At 51.7% G+C, this 19,196-nt stretch overlaps 1 protein-coding gene across 1 annotated transcript in view; it reads right to left on the bottom strand.

The window, feature by feature from the left end:
* Window positions 1-19,196, bottom strand: part of ANO2 (anoctamin 2) — a 347,738-nt gene that overhangs the window by 315,660 nt on the left and 12,882 nt on the right. Inside the window, exons 2-3 of the mRNA XM_034645976.1 lie at window positions 8,615-8,799; window positions 7,063-7,389 (exon numbers count right to left, since the gene is read on the bottom strand). Coding sequence (XP_034501867.1) covers window positions 7,063-7,389; window positions 8,615-8,799 — 512 coding nt within the window. The remainder of the gene's footprint in view (window positions 1-7,062; window positions 7,390-8,614; window positions 8,800-19,196) is intronic.

A 19,196-nucleotide genomic window follows, 5' to 3' on the forward strand; every position in this document is an offset into this window, starting at 1 on the left:
CTGGCTGAATTGAAAGAAATGATCCAAAGCCCTCCCAGCTCTAATATCCCAGGGTTGCATTTTCTCACACCTCACTGGTTGCACCTGGTAACAGAAAACCAGCAGGACACACCGCCAGCTCGGTGGTGCCCAGCGCGGGGCCCCTCAGCCAGGCCAGGCACGGACCCTTGCCCCTGCTCTGTAGGGTGGGACTGGCAAGTCATAGCCCGGACACCCCTTCCAGCCCCTTTTGAGGAATCCTGGAAACTCTGGAAGCCCTGACCAATAGAGGAAAGACCCCAGGCATGAAGGACCTGAGAGGGAGCCACACCCCAGCTGCAGAAACCCTCGGCCTGCCTTCCACTAGACCCGCAACCCGACCTCTTTCACAACCCGGACACTGCTCATCTCCGGGTGGGGGACTGTGTAGACAAAATGCTGCCCTGGACAGTCATTTTAAGAGAACAGGGGGAGCTGTTGCAAGGCCCAGCCAGGCTCCTCACTGGCTTAATAAGGCGTTTTAGGTTTCCTATGCCAAGGGGACAAGAGCTGCTCTAACCACCTCAGCAGGGATGCCATTAGCATCGAGTGAGAATACTGAGTGTAAATTTTTTAAACTCCTTGGAAAAGGAAATATGTACCCAGTTTGGGGGGGGTTGACTTCCTCCCTTCTCTCTGTACCCCCGCCCCCAGGCTGCAGAGAGGCCTCCCCTGGGAGATGAGGTCCACCCAGCCCTGCGGAGGCTCTGCTCTGCTCAGCTGTGCAGTCCCAAGGGCAGGGGTTGCCGGGGCTGTCTTTGTTGTGTCCCCTGAAGGTCCCTTGGGGGCAGGAAAGCGAGGCAGGTGAGAAGCAGAAGGCACCTGCATGCGGCTTCAGCGTGGGGCACGCGGGACAGGAACACAGGCAAAGCCAGGGGGAAATCAGCACATTTTCCTCAGTCATTAGCACAAGTCAAGTCAACAGCAGTGCACGTGCTCCCCGCACTCGTGAGAGCACGGCAGCCATCACCAAGACGCCGCCTGGATTGGGGCATTGTTAGACCCACATTTGTATTTTCCCTGTGTTCGCTGGAGCCTCTCCTAAGAATTCTGGGGAAGGACGAATAGGAAAGTGCTATCAAGGGCTTGGCAGTCATCCCCGGTATGACAAAGACCAGATGGCGTTCAAATCCCAGCTGGAACACTTTGTCGATGTCCCCGTGATGGAGACACTAGCCTCTCACCTCCTTAAAGAGACGAGGCTAACAGCCACCTGGCAGGGGAGTCACAAAGACTAACTGAAGGAGCACAAGTCCACGTTAGTAGGCACACAGAAGGCATTCAGGAAAGTTGGTTTCCTGCCGTAAAACCATAGATTAATGATAGAGAGTAATTTCCCAAAGTCACCCCAGCTCCGTCCACAGGCCTAAGAGGACACATGGTCCTACCAACTGTTTAATCAGACGTATAAAAAAAAACTCTTCTCAAAAGGAAGTGGGAACAGGTGGTGATGACAAAGGTCAAGAAACAGTGGCCTCTGCTTTTAAGAAAGTGAGAAGACATTCTGATTTTCTTGGCCCACATTTTTTCCCTGAAATGAGCCCCCATAGGAGATCATGATGTCCTAGACCTCAGGTGCCCCCAGCCTATTTCTCTGGCTCATTACAGTAATTTGGGTTGAGACGCCAGACGTCCAGGGGTATGGGGGGAACAGTCAGGTGTTAGGGCCATCCTATGGCTTGTGGGGAGGGTCTCCTCTCTGCAGAGAGGGAAGGGATTTGGTCAGTCCTGGGCTCCCACCTGCTACCAAGTCAGAGAGGAGAGCACTGCGTCCTGAATAAAACCATGGGCCCCCGGTGCCTCCCAGCTGGCACGCGGCCCCTTCCACGCCTGCCTCTGCCCAGAGCCGCCCAGGGACCTGCCGCAGATGCCAGCTCATGCTGAATAAAGGCAGCTCTGCTCTCGGTTCTCTGGCGCCCTAGTCCCTGGAGAACTAGTCTGGAGCAAGGGGGCCCCTGACCTCCCTGTCAATGCCCTCTCCTCCACTCCCAGTTTGGAAGGTCCAGCTGCCCACACAGATGAAGTTGTGGGCCTTGCCTGCTGGAATTTCAGGGCCTGCAGGGTGGGAGAAGGCCTTTACACCCCAAGTCCACACATGCCCCTGGGCCCATCATATGCACTGCACTGCGCCTGGCTTTGGGATCCCCCTGGTGCCCCTCATTCATTGGAGTCTCTGCCTCTGTCCTTCCAGCTGTCGGGGTCAGGGCAGGGGGCTTGGGAGAGGTTGGGAGGAGGCGTGTCACAGAAGGCCTCGTTCAGCCCCCCCCACTCCACAACCCCGTCTGGAGGCCTGAGATGGGTGAGCCCCTCAAATGCTCACGTTCACCTTCCACTCGGCAGCGATGCCCATCTCCAGACAGGTAGCCCTCGTGTATCCAAACTGGCAGTGAGGAGGTAGGCGTCTCTGCCACCCATAGGCCCATAGACACCTCCAGCGATGTCTTTAAATGAAATTCTAATCTAATGGCTACACGTAAGAAAACATATACGCAAACTGTCATTTAGTCATCTGATAAATACTAAATAGCCTGAAAATATGAACATGGACGATGTAATACATGGAACTACGCCCACTGAATAAAAAAATAAAACACCAAATGGAAGGCATCACCAATCATCATCCTGTGTCAAGCACACTCAGAGAGCAACCAGGGTCGGAAATGACTCCTATGATATTCAATCAATTAGGATTTGGTGGATGAAAAATTCGTTTGATCTGTAAGGCTAAATGAATAATTTTTAATGGGTCTCTGATAGAAACCCATTTCCTCTCCATTTATCTGAAAATCAAATTGAAATCAGAGCCTAAAAGACAGTGTAGCCCAGCAGGGCAGGGACAGCCGAGCAGGTGGGGACAACAGCACCTGCCCGCCCCATGGCCGCCCAGGTGTAGCCAAGCAGCAGCCCCACTCCTGTGAGGTGCCGGCTGCTGCTCAAGGCAAAGACCGAGCATCCCGACAGAGAGGAGTTGTGCCGGCCCCAAAAGGCCCCCGGAAGAGCTGCTCAGGGCCTCGGAGGCTCCAGCAGATGAGTCGCCAGCCAGTGTTTAGCACCAACAGGGTGGCATCGGGGGGTTGGGGGTGCAGGGGAGAGCTGGAGACAATCCAGGACTGCTGGCCCAGAAGGAGGGGACAATTCCTACTCCATCTTGTTGGGGCGGCACACAGTTGGAGGCAACGTGGGTGCCCATTATCCTTAGGGAAGTGACCAGGTAACCTCAGTGGCTGCAAAGCGCTTATCCATTAGGAAAAACGGGTTAGACGCACATGCAGCACGTGTGTGGTCTCCACATACAGGGTCGACAGGAAAAGTCAGAAACAGAATGAGTCGTGAAACAGAGTGCCTCCTGGGTACGTTAAAAACGTGTCCAGTTTCAGGAAACTGTCATAGCCAGCAGAGCCTAAGGAGGCAGGGGAAACTAGATGCAATGGGGTGTCTGGGATGGGATCCTGGAACGGAAAAAGGATGGTAGGTAAAAACTCAATCTGAAGAAAGCAAAGATTGAACTTAATGATAATATATCAATATGGGTTCATCAGTTGTGACAAAAGCACCGTATTAACACAGATGTTGACAGCAGAGGAAACTGGGTATGGAGTATATGGGAACCCACTGTCCAATTTTTCTGTACATCCGAAACTTCTAAACAATATAGTCTATTTTCTAAATGAGAAACTTGCATGAAACAAAGACACCATCGGGGCGCCTGGGTGGCACAGCGGTTAAGCGTCTGCCTTCGGCTCAGGGCGTGATCCCGGCGTTGTGGGATCGAGCCCCACATCAGGCTCCTCCGCTGTGAGCCTGCTTCTTCCTCTCCCACTCCCCCTGCTTGTGTTCCTTCTCTCGCTGGCTGTCTCTATCTCTGTCGAATAAATAAATAAAGTCTTTAAAAAAAAAAAAAACAAAACAAAAACAAAAACAAAAAAGACACCATCATACGTTTCCCAGAAACATACCGCTCTGGAATGACTGCCTGTGAAGGCAGCAGATAGTGAAGAATAAGGAGGTTTTTTTTTTTTAATTTTTTTTTAAAGATTTTATTTTTATTTATGTGACAGAGAGACAGCCAGCGAGAGAGGGAGCACAGCAGAGGAGTGGGAGAGGAAGAAGCAGGCTCCCAGCGGAGGAGCCCGATGGGGCTCGATCCCAGAACACCGGGATCACGCCCTGAGCCGAAGGCAGACGCTTAACGACTGCGCTACCCAGGCGCCCCAGAATAAGGAGGTATTTAAATAAGTGATGAGCAGGTCCTCCTGCAGACCAATGATGATAACGTGTTGTGACTGACAAGTTCCATTAACTCAGCGCTTTGCATCAGAGGTCCCAAAACTAACAATAATTAATTTTTAGCACAGAGAGAGAGGGAGGCAACACTGCAGGACTGTAGGTCACAAAGGGTGCATGAGTGGTGGGGGCTCTGATGACAAGGGGGTCCAAGTCACCTGGAAGGACCTCTTGAAGGAAAAGAGTTAAGTAGGCCGTGAAGCTGGGGGAGGACGTGGGGGAGGCTGGGAGCGAGGTGCTTTTGACTGGCTGCAAACCGGGGACAACCATCCAGGACACACTCCATGCCCCCATCTAACACTGGTCAGTCCCAAGAGCTATTTCTGGGCCCTCCTAATTCCCAGCCAAAGCTGGGAAAATCTAAGAGCAACCAAAATGGAACCTGCTGGTGGGTAGCAAAGCTGGGAGTGATACTGGTGGCAGTAGTAAGAGTTGCCAGGTCAGGGGTGCCTGGGTGGCTCAGTCGGTTTAACTTCTGCCTTCGGCTCAGGTCATGATGCCAGGGTCCTGGAACGGAGTCCCTCATCGGGCTCCCTGCTCAGCAGGAACCTACTTCTCCCTCTCCCTCTGCCTGCCACTCCCCCTGCTTGTGCTCTCTTTGTCAAATGAATAAAATCTTAAAAAAAAAAAAAAAAAAAGAGTTGTCAGTGCAGTTACATTTGAACTTCAGTTCAGCAACAAATAATTTTTTAAGTATCTAAGTAAGTCCCAAATATTTCATGAGACATACTTCTGCTAAAAAATTATTTGCTGTTGATCTGAAATTCAAACGTAACTAGGCATCTTGAATTCACTAAATTTGGCAACTCTAAATACAGTGATAGCAGGGACATGCAATGTTACTGTTCTAAGTACTTAATTCACTTGTCTTGTTTTCATCTTCAAACAACCCGGTAAAGAATGTATAGCTATTCCCTTTACATAGACCTGGAAACTTTGACTCCAAAGGAGCAAGTCATTCACCCAGGGTTGTGACGCTAGTTGGCACCAGACCTGGGATGTGAACATCTGTCTCTGGGCTCCACAGTCCACCCTCCCGAGCATGATGCTGTTTCCTAGCTGAACAGCTGAACGAGGCCCAGGCCTCTGCTCCCTGACCCCCAGAGACAGGTGTGGGGACTGAGCCGCCCACGGTGGAAATGCCAAGAGCTCCTGCCTGGTCCTCAAAACAAACTACTACCTCGAGAAACCTTCCCACCAGACTCCAGTTCGAGGCACCAAGTGAGCTCTGGGTTTCAAAAAGTGAAAATCAAGGGAGCCCCAAGTAGTCTTCAAAGAGCACAATGTCCCTACATTGGTGGAAAGAATGAAAGAAGCAGCCCCTACTTTAATGGTCTAGATAAGCAGCACAGGTCAGTAGGACAAGGGTCTGAGCCAAGCTACATGCCATCCTTCCTGGGGTCAGAGAAATGGATGAATGACCCCTGGGGGTCCCTTCCAGGTTGGGGACAGTATTAACTTGAATCTTACAAAACAGATGAGAACGGCATCACACCCCTCAGCATGACTCTATTTAAAATAATCCTAATGAGCATTTACTGAGCACCTACTACGTATTACACATTGTGCTAGATGTTTTCATTGCCTCATCTATTAACGGGACCCGTAAAACTACAGCCCAGCAGGGCATTTAACCCCCTTGCAGATGAGGAACGTGAGATTCAGGGAGATCACTTACTTATTCAACTAACACCTGTTAAGCCCCTACTACACTACTTTATTCTTTGGACTCTGTCCTAGGTGCTAGGGATACAGAAGTGAACCAAACAAGACCCCTGCCTTCATGAAGCTGCTTGGGGCACAGATAAAAAAAACAAATCTATCATGTTGTTTCAGGTAGTGATGCTAAGTGTGATGAAGGAAAGTAAAGCATGGTCAAGGAATAGAGTGATGGGGTGGGAGTACTTTAGCTAGGATGGTCAGGAAGATGTCTGGAAAGAGATGACAGTTAGGCAGAGGTCAGAAGTGAGGGACTGAGCATGCACAGGTCTGGGGAAGGGTGCCCAAGGCAGAGGGGACAACCAGTCCAAACGCCCTGAGGTAAGGGTGACCAACACACAACCAAGAGAAGGCCAATGGGCTGGGGCAGGTACGAGAGGGTAGGAAGGGTAGAAGTATGGAGGGGATGGTTAGGGCAGGTCATCTTTAAAGGATCACTGTGATATGAAGACATGGATGGATGGATGGAAGGATGGACAGATGGATATGTACATAAATGGATTTCCATGGATTCCCTTAAGCAGCTACTGACCAGAGGTGAGAACATACGTCACTCAGAAGTTGATAAAACATGTCTAATGTTCAGTGTCCAATGAATCACCTCCCTCAGAGGGCCCCAGGCAAGCACATTCCTTAGTGAAGTGTAACCCCTATAGAAGAATGTGATCCAAAGTTCAACTGGCAATCTGGGTCTTCATCTCAAAGAAACCTTTGATGAAGGCCACCGGATGGGGTTTTTGAGCACCAGGAAGAAATGTTTCGCCTCCAATCTCTAATTAGGCCAATGCCCACAGAACAGACTGGCACATCCCTACCACCACCACTACCTGGGATCCCCTAGGCAGAGGCACCAGCTATACCAAGACTCTTCCTCAAGTTCTTTAACAAGAAAATCTGGTTTGCCCACCAGATTTAAAAAAAAAAAAAAATGCCACCTGCCAGAACAAAGCCAACTCTCCCTGCAGGTAACACGGATCACCAGGACCCCAGCCTTGCAGGGCCGTCCCATCCCATGGCCCTTTGCCACCTGCCCAACCTCACCTCCAAGTCCTTCTCAAGCTCCAGCCCAGCCTCCATCAGGTTGTGCTCAAACTCCTCCCGCTGCTCCTTTTTCTCCTCCTCCAGGGCATCGAGTGGCCCCAGCTCAATGTCGCCGTGGCCCCCAGCATGAGGTTCCTTGCCCGTCTCCCCATTGGAGACGATCGCCAGCAACTGGCCAGGGGAGCCCTGGCCAGGCTGCACCCCACGTTTCCGGTAATGGTAGGCGAGCACGTAATCGACCTTCCTCTGGTTGTCGTGGAAGTGCATGCGGCTCAGACGGGCCTCCGAGGACACTGGCTCGTTGGCATCCAGGTAGTTGTTGATGACCTGGCCAGAGAGAACAGGACAGGTCCAGTGAGGAAGAGCAAGTGACACAGGAGGCTGACCTTATGCTCTGGGCCCCAGGAGGTGGACCAGAAGCCCCTCAGGCCCAGAGGCCCTGACTCCCCCAGTGAAAGGACAGAGTGGCCTATGTTCTTCTGCCACACCCAGCCCACACAGCCCTCCACCCACCAGTCCACAGCCTGGCCACCAGTACTGTCAGACCCACTCTGGCAACAATGAACACACGTACGCTCACACACATGGACAGTATACGCAGCAGCAAAGCCCTGTACGTCCTCGCATGCCTGCACAGCACTTCTGCACACACACACAGAGCACCTACATGCAGCACCCCCGCACCGGCTCCCCTGCACACACGTCTGTGCACACACACAGCACCCCAGGGCACTCTGACACACACGCAGCCCTCCACACGCTCTGGAACACACCCACACACACCCATCTCCTTGTAGATCTGCTGGACGGCCTGCAAACACGCGCATACTTACACACACACATTACTCACTGGCAAGTTCTCCAGATCCATCGGAACAAAGGCCAATCTCTTGTCAGCAGGCCCACCCCGGCCCCACCCCACAGGGATTCACTTGACACTCTGCCCCTCTCAGTCCCACATCCTCCTCCTCCTCCTCTCTGCAGCCACCAGTAGGGACCCTGCCAGAGACCGCAGCAGGGGGACCGACTTCTGCTCTCAGCCAGCCCGGAGGTGGGAGGTTGAGAGAAGAGGAGGAGAAAGAACAAGGCGGAGCAGGAGAGGGACCTGCCTCCCTCCCTTTGGGTGTTTCCCTGTTTATGGCTGGTTTGATACGCATCTGCCTGTGCAGCCACCTGAGAGGTCACCTGGGCAACCAGATAAAGCACCAGGCACAGGGGAGAGCCTCTGAGCAGCCATGGCAGAGGTCTGGCTCCTCACACCTGTGAGGGGAGTCAGGGAGTCTGCAGACCAACAGGTGGGAGCACAGCACGCGGCCTCTCACAGCTCCCCTTCCCTGTCCTCTGCCCACAAGGCTCCAGTGTGCCTGGGACTTGGAGACAGAGGAGAGGAGAAGGCCCTCACAAAAAACCCGGCCCTCTTTCTCTCTCTCTCTCTTTCACACAGAAACACACATCAACAAACACACCTGCCCCGCAGGTGGAGGGTGCCCCAGTCAAGAGGCTCCCTTGGGGCCCCCAATAGGGTCAGCCTTTACACCACCCCAGCACTCACCGAGCCGCTGCAGGAGCTCCCTCCCCTGGAGGGCAGGCCAGATTCTCCATCAGAACTACCCTGCTGGCCTGGGACTTGGGGACCTGGCACCTTGAGGTATTGCTGTCCATGTTTGGGGCCCTGGCCCCCTCTGGCCACTGCCCGAGGGCTCAGCCGGCGTGGGGAGCCAGGGAGCAGTGGGATATCTGTGAGAGGGAAAGACAGGAGGCAAAGCAATTTCAGATGACAAGAAACCCAGGACACAGAGAAACTGAGGCACCAAGGGAGAGAAACTGGGATATACTTAAGAAAAAGGCCACACCTTCTCACAGCCTTGGTTAGCCAGATTCACACTGGCCAAAGGGCAGGGGAGAGTGTAGAAGGAAGCAGTGGGATGAGGAAGAGGGTCTCACTCACTACACACACACACACACACACACACACACACACACACACAGAGCCTGGGCCACCAGCAGAAGCTCCTTCAGATGACGGCTATCATAACCTTACAATTCCCAACGAAGAGGAGACACTGGCTCAGGTGAGCCAGGGTGGGTGGAGCACTCCTTGGAGAGACACCCTGAATTAAGGCTTGAGTTTTAGGGTCTCTCCCAGGGCAGCCAGGCCAGCCGGCACCCTGGCCAGCCCTCATGCCCCTTAAGGAAAGAGCAAGGACAGACAGACCAACTGTGGGTCCCCTGAGGGCAGAGGGCTGCCCTGACAAAGCGTTGTCTCCAATGCCCTTGAGGGGTTCTCATGCATCTGCTACCTCCACCAGGGCCTCAGAGCTCCACAGCCCCTTCTCAGTCCTCCCCAGAGCAGCCCCTAACAACCTACAGCTGGAGCCAGTGCTATTTCAGAGAACTTCCAGCTTCGCCCCTGCAGGGAAAGGACACAGGCTGGTGACAGAATTGCAGAATGTCAGAACTGGGGGGGACCGAAGCATTAAATACTCCGCTTTACACCAAAACACTCCAGACAGGGCCCACGAGCTGCCAGGATCTCGAGGCTGACCAGACCCAATCTGTCCCCACCTCTGAGAAATACTCTTTCTAGCCAAGCAGCACAGCGCAGGGCACCTAGGCTTAACCCTCAGCTCTGCCACTTGCTCTGAGACCTCTCTGAGCCTCTTTCTTCCACCTGTAACATGCGAATCCCAAAAACTGGCAGGGTTGTGGTGAGAAACCAAAGGAGAGATACATACACAAGACACCCAGGGCAGTCATCAGCCCCCGGGTGTGCAATGAAAGGTGGTTATTATAATTATAATCATTTTCGTTTTGAGCTGTGTACAAGAAGAAATCACAGCCCGGACATCCAGCTCAGCCCCTAGCACCTGCTACAAGAAGGAATGAACAAAAAGCAGCTTGAAACAGAGCTTTCCGGTCAGTCACCAGGTTGCAGAGCAGCCCCTTAGGCGCCCGGCTGTCTACTGGACAGTTCAGGAGCCCTAGAACATTCGGTCCCTGAACTGGAAAACCTGATCACCTCCTCACGAAGACAGAGCTGGCAGGCAGGAAGCACAATGAAGACCAGCAGAGCAGAGCTCTCATAATTTACTTCTACACTGTGGGCTCTAGTCCCTACTGTGGGAGACCAGTAAGGCTGGGAGGCTTCGAGAGGAACTGAGCCTGACGCTGGTCTTGAAGGGTGGCCGGGTTCTGAAAGGCAGGAGAGAACACAGAAGAAGGGCAACAGTGGTTGTGCGTGCTGGTGACGTGAGGAAGGGCCTGCAGCTCAGGATGGCGAGGGAGGGGCTTCCTTCCTCGGTCCCTCATCTTGCCTTATCCCTCTTCCCTTGTGCCTTTCTGCACGCTTGCCCACCACCTGGCCCAGGGCAAAACTGAGAACAGGGCTCTACGGCCCAGGAAAGGCTTGGAAACCTCCAGATGCATATCGAAAGAGCCCAAGACCACCCTGACATACACCTGAGCAGATGACAAAGGTGACGCTCACCCAAGCCTCCTGGAAAGCTATATTCCCACTCACAGCTGTGACTTGAGGTAGCTCAGATTCAGGCTCAGCCCCCAGCTTCAGTCAAACCACGATCCAGGAGCCACAGGCCCCTGAAGGCACAACCCGGGGTTTGAGGCTGGCCTCCAGGGCCCCACCAGTCATCCCAGCAGCTCCCTCTGCTTGCCTCTGATGCAAGGACCACGGCTGCCTGAGGCCCTGCTTTCATGCCCAACTCCTCCCCTCCAGCAACCAACCAACAATGAGAACACAGCATATGGCTCTCCAACTCACAGAGGTGGAGAGACCCAAGACGGCTGGCCCCCACCATGAAATGTCAGGGCGGGGTGAGGGGGTGGTAAGTGAAGCCTGGGCATCAGGATGAATGGGGCAGGCAAACCCACTCCACAGGACTCCTCCAAGAAGCTGAGCAAAGGCGAACTGAGTCTGATCAGGAGGAAAGGCCATCATATACAGCCTATGGAACATGTTACCCATTTGAAAATCATCTTTCCTTAATTCACCATTCACTTGGCTCTTGGCCGAGGCTGCCTTGCACAACAGATCCCTGAGTGTGCAAGACTCAGCTGCCTCCCTGGGCTCTGGGTGCAATGGGGGCACAGCTTACCCACTTCTGTAACAATTGGATGGATTTTTACAAAGCTTGGACCTGGGGCTTCTTCTCCACACTCTCACCCTTTGCCTGGATGCTCTCATTCACTCCTATGGCCTTAATTATCACCCATGTGCTCATGGCCCTCAGCATTTTATCTTTAACCCTTATTTTCTTCTAGCCCCTGGATCCAAACATCCTCCTGTCTACCTGGCATCTCCACCTGGATGCTTCAGAGCCCCCTTCAAAACCTACATGTCCCAAACCGAACTTGTAATCCGCTCTGCAGAACTCTCCTCCAGTGTTCCCTGGCTGCTATGAAGGCCACCTAGGGATTTTACCCTGAAACGTCTCCCAAATCCATCTGTTTTCACCCCCTCCATGACTAGCACCTTAGTCCAAACTACCATGTTCATTCAGCTGGGTGACTCCGACAGCCTCCCAACAGCCCCTCCTGCTTCCACCCTCTCTCCTTCACTGTTCCCCAAAAGGCAGCCAGGGGGTCCTCTCAAAATGTCAACTTGGGGGACACCTGGGTGGCACAGCAGTTAAGCGCCTGCCTTCGGCTCAGGGCGTGATCCCGGCGTTATGGGATCTAGCCCCACATCAGGCTCCTCCCCTTATGAGCCTGCTTCTTCCTCTCCCACTCCCCCTGCTTGTGTTCCCTCTCTCGCTGGCTGTCTCTATCTCTGTCAAATAAATAAATAAAATATTTTTTAAAAAAATGTCAACTTGGCTATGACACCCACGTGCGTGGAGACTGCTGGTGCTTCACACCACTCTCAAGCTGCAAGACCCTGCATAACCCGGCCTGCTCACGTCTCCACCTCACCTCTCCCAGGTCCTGCTGCGTCTCTGAGCCCCAGCCATGCTGCTCTGTTGACCGTGTCTGGAACGCACCACACGCTCTCCCAGCCCAGGGCCTGACCCATGTTCCTCCCTCTGGCTAGAAAGTGCTTCTTTGTCTAGCTGTAGGCCACTGTTATTTTGGTCATGAGGCACCCAGAAAATCAAAAGTAACACACTCCTGTTTCAAAAAGCTATGGATCGAAGTTTAAGACAGAAATATTCAGATACTACAGGCAAAGATAATTTACTTCCTCTGCAGATAAGACTGAAGTTCCCCCAAGCGGAGGTAGTGCAGGCAGGGCTCGGGGGACACACAGACACATGTGAAGTCAGCAGACGAAGGCCTCCGAGCTTTATCCCATGGACTCCACTGGTCAGCAGGGAACCACCGAGAGTGGGGCATTTATTGGCTGGGGTCACCGAATAAAGGTCACCCACTGGTGGCAGCCCACTGATTGTCCAGTCGGAGGAACCCCTCTGGTCCAAGCTTTTGCCCAGATCTGACCGCTCTGAATGACTCCCCCAAATGGGACTAGTCCATCCTTCAGCCATCCAAACCCTCACAAGCCTCCTAGAGCATTAGGGCCAGGGGGAAGGAAGGCCCTCCTCACCTAGTCAAAGTGTAAGCAGACGAAAACGACCAGAGGCCTCCGGCTAAGCATGGACACAGGGCAGCCGCAGCTTGGCAGCAGCACCCGCCCACCTCCACCACTGCCCCTGATCCATTCTCCTCCTCCACCTTCAGTGAGACTTTTTCCCAGTCCCATGGCCCCACTCTCTCACTGAAAGCCCTTCAATGGCTTCCCATTGCCAGAGCAGAAACCCTTTACCATGAACCGAAAGCTGTTACACGTATCCTCCAGCCTTATTTCCACCCTCCTTCCCACTCCCCTCTTTCCGAATATTCTTATTTGCTCCATTGGCTATGAGGCTGAAGCACAGTGGAACCACAGGGGCCTGTGATGGGGGCGGGGCTGCACTTTTTGAGGAGGGCAGTGTGGTGGTCTTAGCCTGTTGTTTGGAGGACCTGCCGCCTGAGTGGTTCAAGGCCACAGCCGACACTCTTTTTCAGGCGAGGAATAAGAAATTCAATAAATGTCAGGCAGTGATTTGGGACTACATGGGCGTCACACGGTGGCAGCTGGGGGGCGGTTCTACAGACAACTGAAAAGTGCTGGGTTGACAACCACATTGCTCCCCATCCCACTCCTCCCAAGCCTTGCCATCAGCTCTCTGCCCCACAACGAGCCCCAGGCTGAGCCAGGGGACCCTCGGCGCCACGTCCTGGCATTGCCACGATTTCAGTAAAATAATGTGATTCCTTCGACATCTACTTCCATGAGAGGAGGGTGTCATTATAGTATCTTTTCCCCACAGGGTGAGTGTGACGATACAGCAAAAGGAAAGACGACAACTCCTCGGAAATACATAAGCTACAGAAAATGCGAGGGATTGTTACCAAATCCTACTCCAGGGCCTCGGAGCCTGCCCCTTGATCTGCCTTGGCCCACCCCTGACTTCTCTGCTTCATACCAGTCACTCAGCCCTAAGTCCCCAGAATTCCCCTTCTCTGCCACCCACCTGCCAGCTGCCTATTCACCTCCTCCTGGAAGCTTTCCTAGATGGGCCAGGAGAAGCACCAGCTTCTATCCCCCATTACTATGATTTCCTTTGCCATCTGGGACCACCACACACTTTCTTAGCCTTTAGAACCCGCGATTTCAGGAGTGAACTCTGTCCCTTCTAGAAGGATCCAACCTCCACCACCCAGGAGGGCTTCTACAGAGGGAGGCAAAGGAGCAGGATCAGAGATCTGGAGGGAAAGGAACAGAGATGAAGGCAGGGAGAGCCCCAAATCTAAATGAAAAAGCAGGGAGAGCTTGTTTTCAGGGTCCCTTTCATACCATCCCTTCCCCCAGCCCACCCAAGGCCCCTTCTCAGCTGTGGTCCCCATTCTGGGCTGCGCTCTTCCATCCACCATCAGGGGCTTCCAATGCCCATTCCCCTATTTAGCTGTTGGCTGTCTTGGCTTAGAAGCTAATATACTCCAGAGTACAGATAGCCCGCGCTGGCATCCTGAGACAATACAAGTGAAAGCATTCTGGAGATGTCGCTAGCCTTGCATGTGTGTAGGGGCATGACTCTGGCCTTTCTGTGAGGCATACCCTCCAGTGGTGGGCACTGCACACCATGCTGGGTGGGGGGAGAGATACCGCAGGGCAGGGACTCTTTCTGGACCCTTCGAATCATGCCACAGCTCTCCAACAGTTTGGTGAGGCTCTTCGGGGTCCCAGCAAAGGATCAGAGTGAGGCAGGACCTCCGAGTAGGGGAGCAGGGCAGGCGCAGGCTGTGGAGAGTCGGGGGTAAGGACCACTCGGGCAGTAGGGGATGGCGGGAAGACTGGAGCAAAGTGACCAGGAGGCACAGTCGAGAGCAAGGCAGCAGCAGGCTGAACAGACTGGGAGAGGGAAGTGGGTTCGCCAGCCAGGGAGGAGGGGGATGTGAGTCATCGGGGCCCTGGGAGGTTTCCAGAGCCTCCAAGAAAGAACAGCAGGAGCTGATGTCCTGTGGGAGCTAGACCTCCAGGCAGCAGCACTCTTCCTCGAAGCTTCCCTCATGGCATCATTACTGCCTCATTACTAAGCACGGGCAGGGCAAGTATAAAGTGAAGAACAAGGCTGCCTCTCTCACCAACCCTTCAAGGCCACTGATTCCACTAAAGCCAGACAGGCCGGGGCTACCCCGAGGGGTCCCTCAGGGCATCCACACTCTCCTAGGCCAGGAACAAGACTCCAGGTGGGCCTCAGAGAGAGCTGGGCACTTTCAGATTTTGAGGATGCTCACGTGGTCTGTCCCCAAGCATCCTGGGATGGATGGGCTGCATTTTGGGTAGGGTCAACATTTTTGCTGAGGTCTTACCCTGCTTTCCTGCATGAATTTGGCAGGACAATTTGAGGTTCCAAGCTTAAAATTTGGACCCAATGGCCCTACTGATCACCTATGCCCTGCCCCATTGTTCCTGTTGAAAAGCACCTTTCTCAGACTCTGCATGTGGCCAGAGTTCCAGAAGGGTGATCCTCCAGTCCTTGCCACACTAAAAGGACCATTTGCAAATCTGCCTCTTGGGCTCTGCTTATCTTTTTTTTTTTTTAAGATTTTATTTATTTATTTGACAGAGAGAGACACAGCCAGCGAGAGAAGGAACACAAGCAGGGGAAGTGGGAGAGGAAGAAGCAGGCTCCTAGCAGAGAAGCCTGATGTGGGGCTCGATCCCAGGACCCTGGAAGGCAGATGCTTAACGACTGAGCCACCCAGGCGCCCCTGGGCTCTGCTTATTTTGACTCAAAAATAGCACTCTTGCCACCGGTGTTCAAACCACCCCTTCCTAACAATGATATGGCCACAGTGTCCATCCTTACCTTGAACATGGAAAAGTAAGAGCTAACTGGCTTCCCTGACACTCCACTTGCTCCCCTCTGATCTTGGGGTCACAACCTGACCAAGTTACTCCCATTCAATCCACTCTTCTTAGATGAAGCCCAGACTGTCTGACATGCACACAGGACCTTTCATGATCTGGGCCCGGCCCACCTGTCTGAATAGTCCTTCATGTCGTAACACCCATCCATGGCCAGCTTACCCCTTCCAGCACTTCCCCACCACACACATGCCATCATGCCATGCTCCAAGCACAACCGGCTGTCCTTGGGAGTGGGGGAGTGTGCATATGTGTCATCTTTCACATCTCTATTCATTTCAGAACCATTTCACTTCCTGGGCACTATATAATACACTGGAAATACAAGGCTTGCCCTAGGTGCTCACAAGGAAGGCAGACTAATAAGGAAAAGAGACTAATAAGGAGATAATTTCAGGAATGAGAGACAAGCTAAAGCTGGAGTATGAACAAGGACCTATAGAAGCAGAAGCCCGCAGCTCTGCTTAGAGCTAGCAGGAAAGGCCTCCCAGAATTTGAGAAGCATCTAGAAAAGAGAAGTAGGCATATTCCAATGGGGGAGGGAGAAAAAGAGATTGCAGGGAGAAAGGCAATCATTTGTATGTCCTTTGCAATCAGCTGCGGGGCTTGGCTGTTTCAGATCACCAACCTTCTGAGAGCAAGGCATGTCTCCTGCTCCTCGAGTTCCTTTTCCACCCACATAGTCCCAGCAGGCGGCCAGCTATGTGGTGGGGCCGGAGGGGCAAAGAAAGGACCCTTCTGGCTTATAATACACACTTTTTAACATGGCCTACAGGGCCCCTTACTATCTTTTCTGTCAACCTACCAATGTCAGTCATCTCCGGCTGGCCACTCCCCACTCCTTCCCTCTGTCTCTGTCTCTCTGTCTCTCTCTCTCTCTCTCTCTCACGCACACACACAGGACACACTGAACTACCAGCAGCTTCCAGAAGGTGACCTGCTTTTTCTTGTCCTTGGTCTTTGATCCTTGGAACTATTCTACTTTCTGCCCCTAAACCTCTCTTCTCAATCAAGACTACTTGGTAAGTCCCTTCCTGGCAGCATTCTTAACATCTCTCCCCTTTTAAAAAGGCCTCTAACAAACAGCACTTATGGTCAATGCTCAGACCCAAGATCCTAAAAGTGAAGACCCAGGTCAAGAAAAGAATAAGCATTTCAGGAAGTATTTCCCTCAGTGACAAAACCCACGGCCTGTGATCTGGATGAGTTACCCGAATGAAGCCTATTTATAGGCAGCCCATTACACTGTGGTTTGGAGTGTGGCTGATAAGATTAAGGTATAAATGTCCCTTCCCCTACATCAGGAACAAGTAGCCAGTCTACAGCATAATTGATCCAAACTGTTCTGTTCGCTAATCATAACCTGTTGTGCAAGTTCATTAACATGAAAATAGCATGGTGATGCAATGGTGAGCAAAATGTAACCCTTCCTCCACCCCCTCTATACATACCACACACACGCACACCACCCTATGAGGGTGACTGACTCCTCTCCTGGACATGCTTGGTAGATTCCCACCATGTCTCTCAGCTTCCTCCATCACCCACAAACATCTCCCACCTTTCATCTCTTCCTCCTCGTATAATCAAGATTGATGATCTCTGTCTTACTCCCAGCTCTCCAAAGAAGGTGAAACAAATTTCTTTTGCCCAAAATGAACTGGGTCTGAAGCTAAAGCCTAAAACAGCTCTTAGCTGTCAATCATAGCTCCCCGACCAGGCTACCCAGACCTTTGGATCTGAATGAGATATGAGGGATAGAGAGGGATTCAGGAGGGAAGAGGAACATGGATGAAACTGAGAATTTTATAAAATATCCCATATACATGTATAATCTATAGAAAAGTGCTCAAAAGTTTTCTCTGTGCTACAGTGTGGTTAACTGATATAAGTTCACATCATATAGACAGCAAGCCTTATCTGCTCAGTTGTGCTCCCTCTGAGGACAGGAATAGTGCCTATCTTGTTCACACGTATGCTTAGACCCAAGCATGACGACTAGCACGTAACTGGCTTCAGGAGCAGGGCAAGTGTCTTCCCACAGCTTGGAAAAAGGGAATTCTCAACATCAAGCATCAACTAAGATGGTTAACGCCATGTAGATGCTTGAAGAATTATTCATGCACACACTGGAAACACCCCTAGGGACTGGGTCAGACTTTTTAAAGGACTGGGGAGCCCATAATAACTAGTGGGGGGAAAGCCTGAGAGACACATTTTTTAATTTCTCATAACTCCACCTCTACTAGGCCTAGCCAAATACAAATTGTTCTTACTTAAAACCAGATGTATCCTCATTTGACTAACCTTGACGTGATGGTCACCACATTCCAAAGGACAGAACCAAGAGAAGTAGTTCTGGAGAAGGAGAAACAGAAGCATACAAGAGCTGCTCTGAGAGGAGCCAGACTTAAGATATTAACATTCAGCAACTGGGAAAGGTGAGGACCCATGGAGACATCAGTTGGTTTTCAAGCCCGGATACATAATTAGAATCAGCTAAGAAAGTTAAAATATTGATGTCCGGGCTCCACCTTAAGATCTGGACTTCATTTGTCTGAGGTGCTCTACTGTGCCACCGGGGTGAGATCCCTGGTCTACAGAATCAAAAGTGGGAACAGAGATCTAGTCACAAGGTCTTGGCACATGAAAGAGAGGAGCACCACCTAGAACTTGAATAAAGTAAGCCTAGGACAAATAAAACTAAGTACCACTTAGGGGCGCCTGGGTGGCACAGCGGTTAAGCATCTGCCTTCGGCTCAGGGCGTGATCCCGGCATTATGGGATCGAGCCCCACATCAGGCTCCTCTGCTATGAGCCTGCTTCTTCCTCTCCCACTCCCCCTGCTTGTGTTCCCTCTCTCACTGGCTGTCTCTATCTCTGTCAAATAAATAAATTAAAAAATCTTTAAAAAAAAAAAAAAAAACTAAGTACCACTTAGCACGGCCAACATAAAGATTTTGAGCTAGAGACCGGCCTTGGCCTGGGTGTTAAAAAAAAAAAAAATGGGTGCTACATGAACCCAGAAGCAAAGAAAGCCTATCCCTGCGGAAGGAAAAGAAAGCTACCATGCTTGGCAACCCATGAGCACACGCTGGCCCACTGGCTATAGAAGCGGCGTGTGCTTTAACCAGGGATAAGATGCTCCACTTCTGTAGCTTTGCTTTGGCTCCCCGACTTCTAAAGCGTACTGAGGGCCTAGACCATAATACGAGCTTGAGATCGGAAGGGGTAGGAACGAGTTCTACACAGTCTAAGTAAACTCAAACTCTAAATGTCATTAAATGTTGTTAACTTGTGCCTGAATGATGTGATACAGTTTATAGATAAACTGGAGGCTCGCCTACGTACCATAACAAACAGAAAGGCAAGCATCTTCCTTTAAACTGACACCATAAGTATGAGCCATTCCAGGAAGAACCTTAAGATCAACACATAAGACCATCATAACACAGCATGCATTTAAAAAGCAACTTTTTTCAAAGGTCACCCATAGGCGGAATTTTATCATTTCACCTCACTTCAGAGGATCGGGGATAGCCAAGTCCTGTATAACTCAGTACCCTCGTTCAGTCCTTCCTAATGAGATTTTTATTGAAAGAAAAAGTTTTTAAATATGCAACTGTATCTTGAGTTCATATATTATTTTTATAATTTCTCCTTCTCTTTCCTTTAACCCAATGTGTTGATTGCAGAAGAGTACGTGAAT

This window comes from Ailuropoda melanoleuca, chromosome 16 (genome assembly GCF_002007445.2).
Source record: "Ailuropoda melanoleuca isolate Jingjing chromosome 16, ASM200744v2, whole genome shotgun sequence".
NCBI lineage: Eukaryota > Metazoa > Chordata > Mammalia > Carnivora > Ursidae > Ailuropoda > Ailuropoda melanoleuca.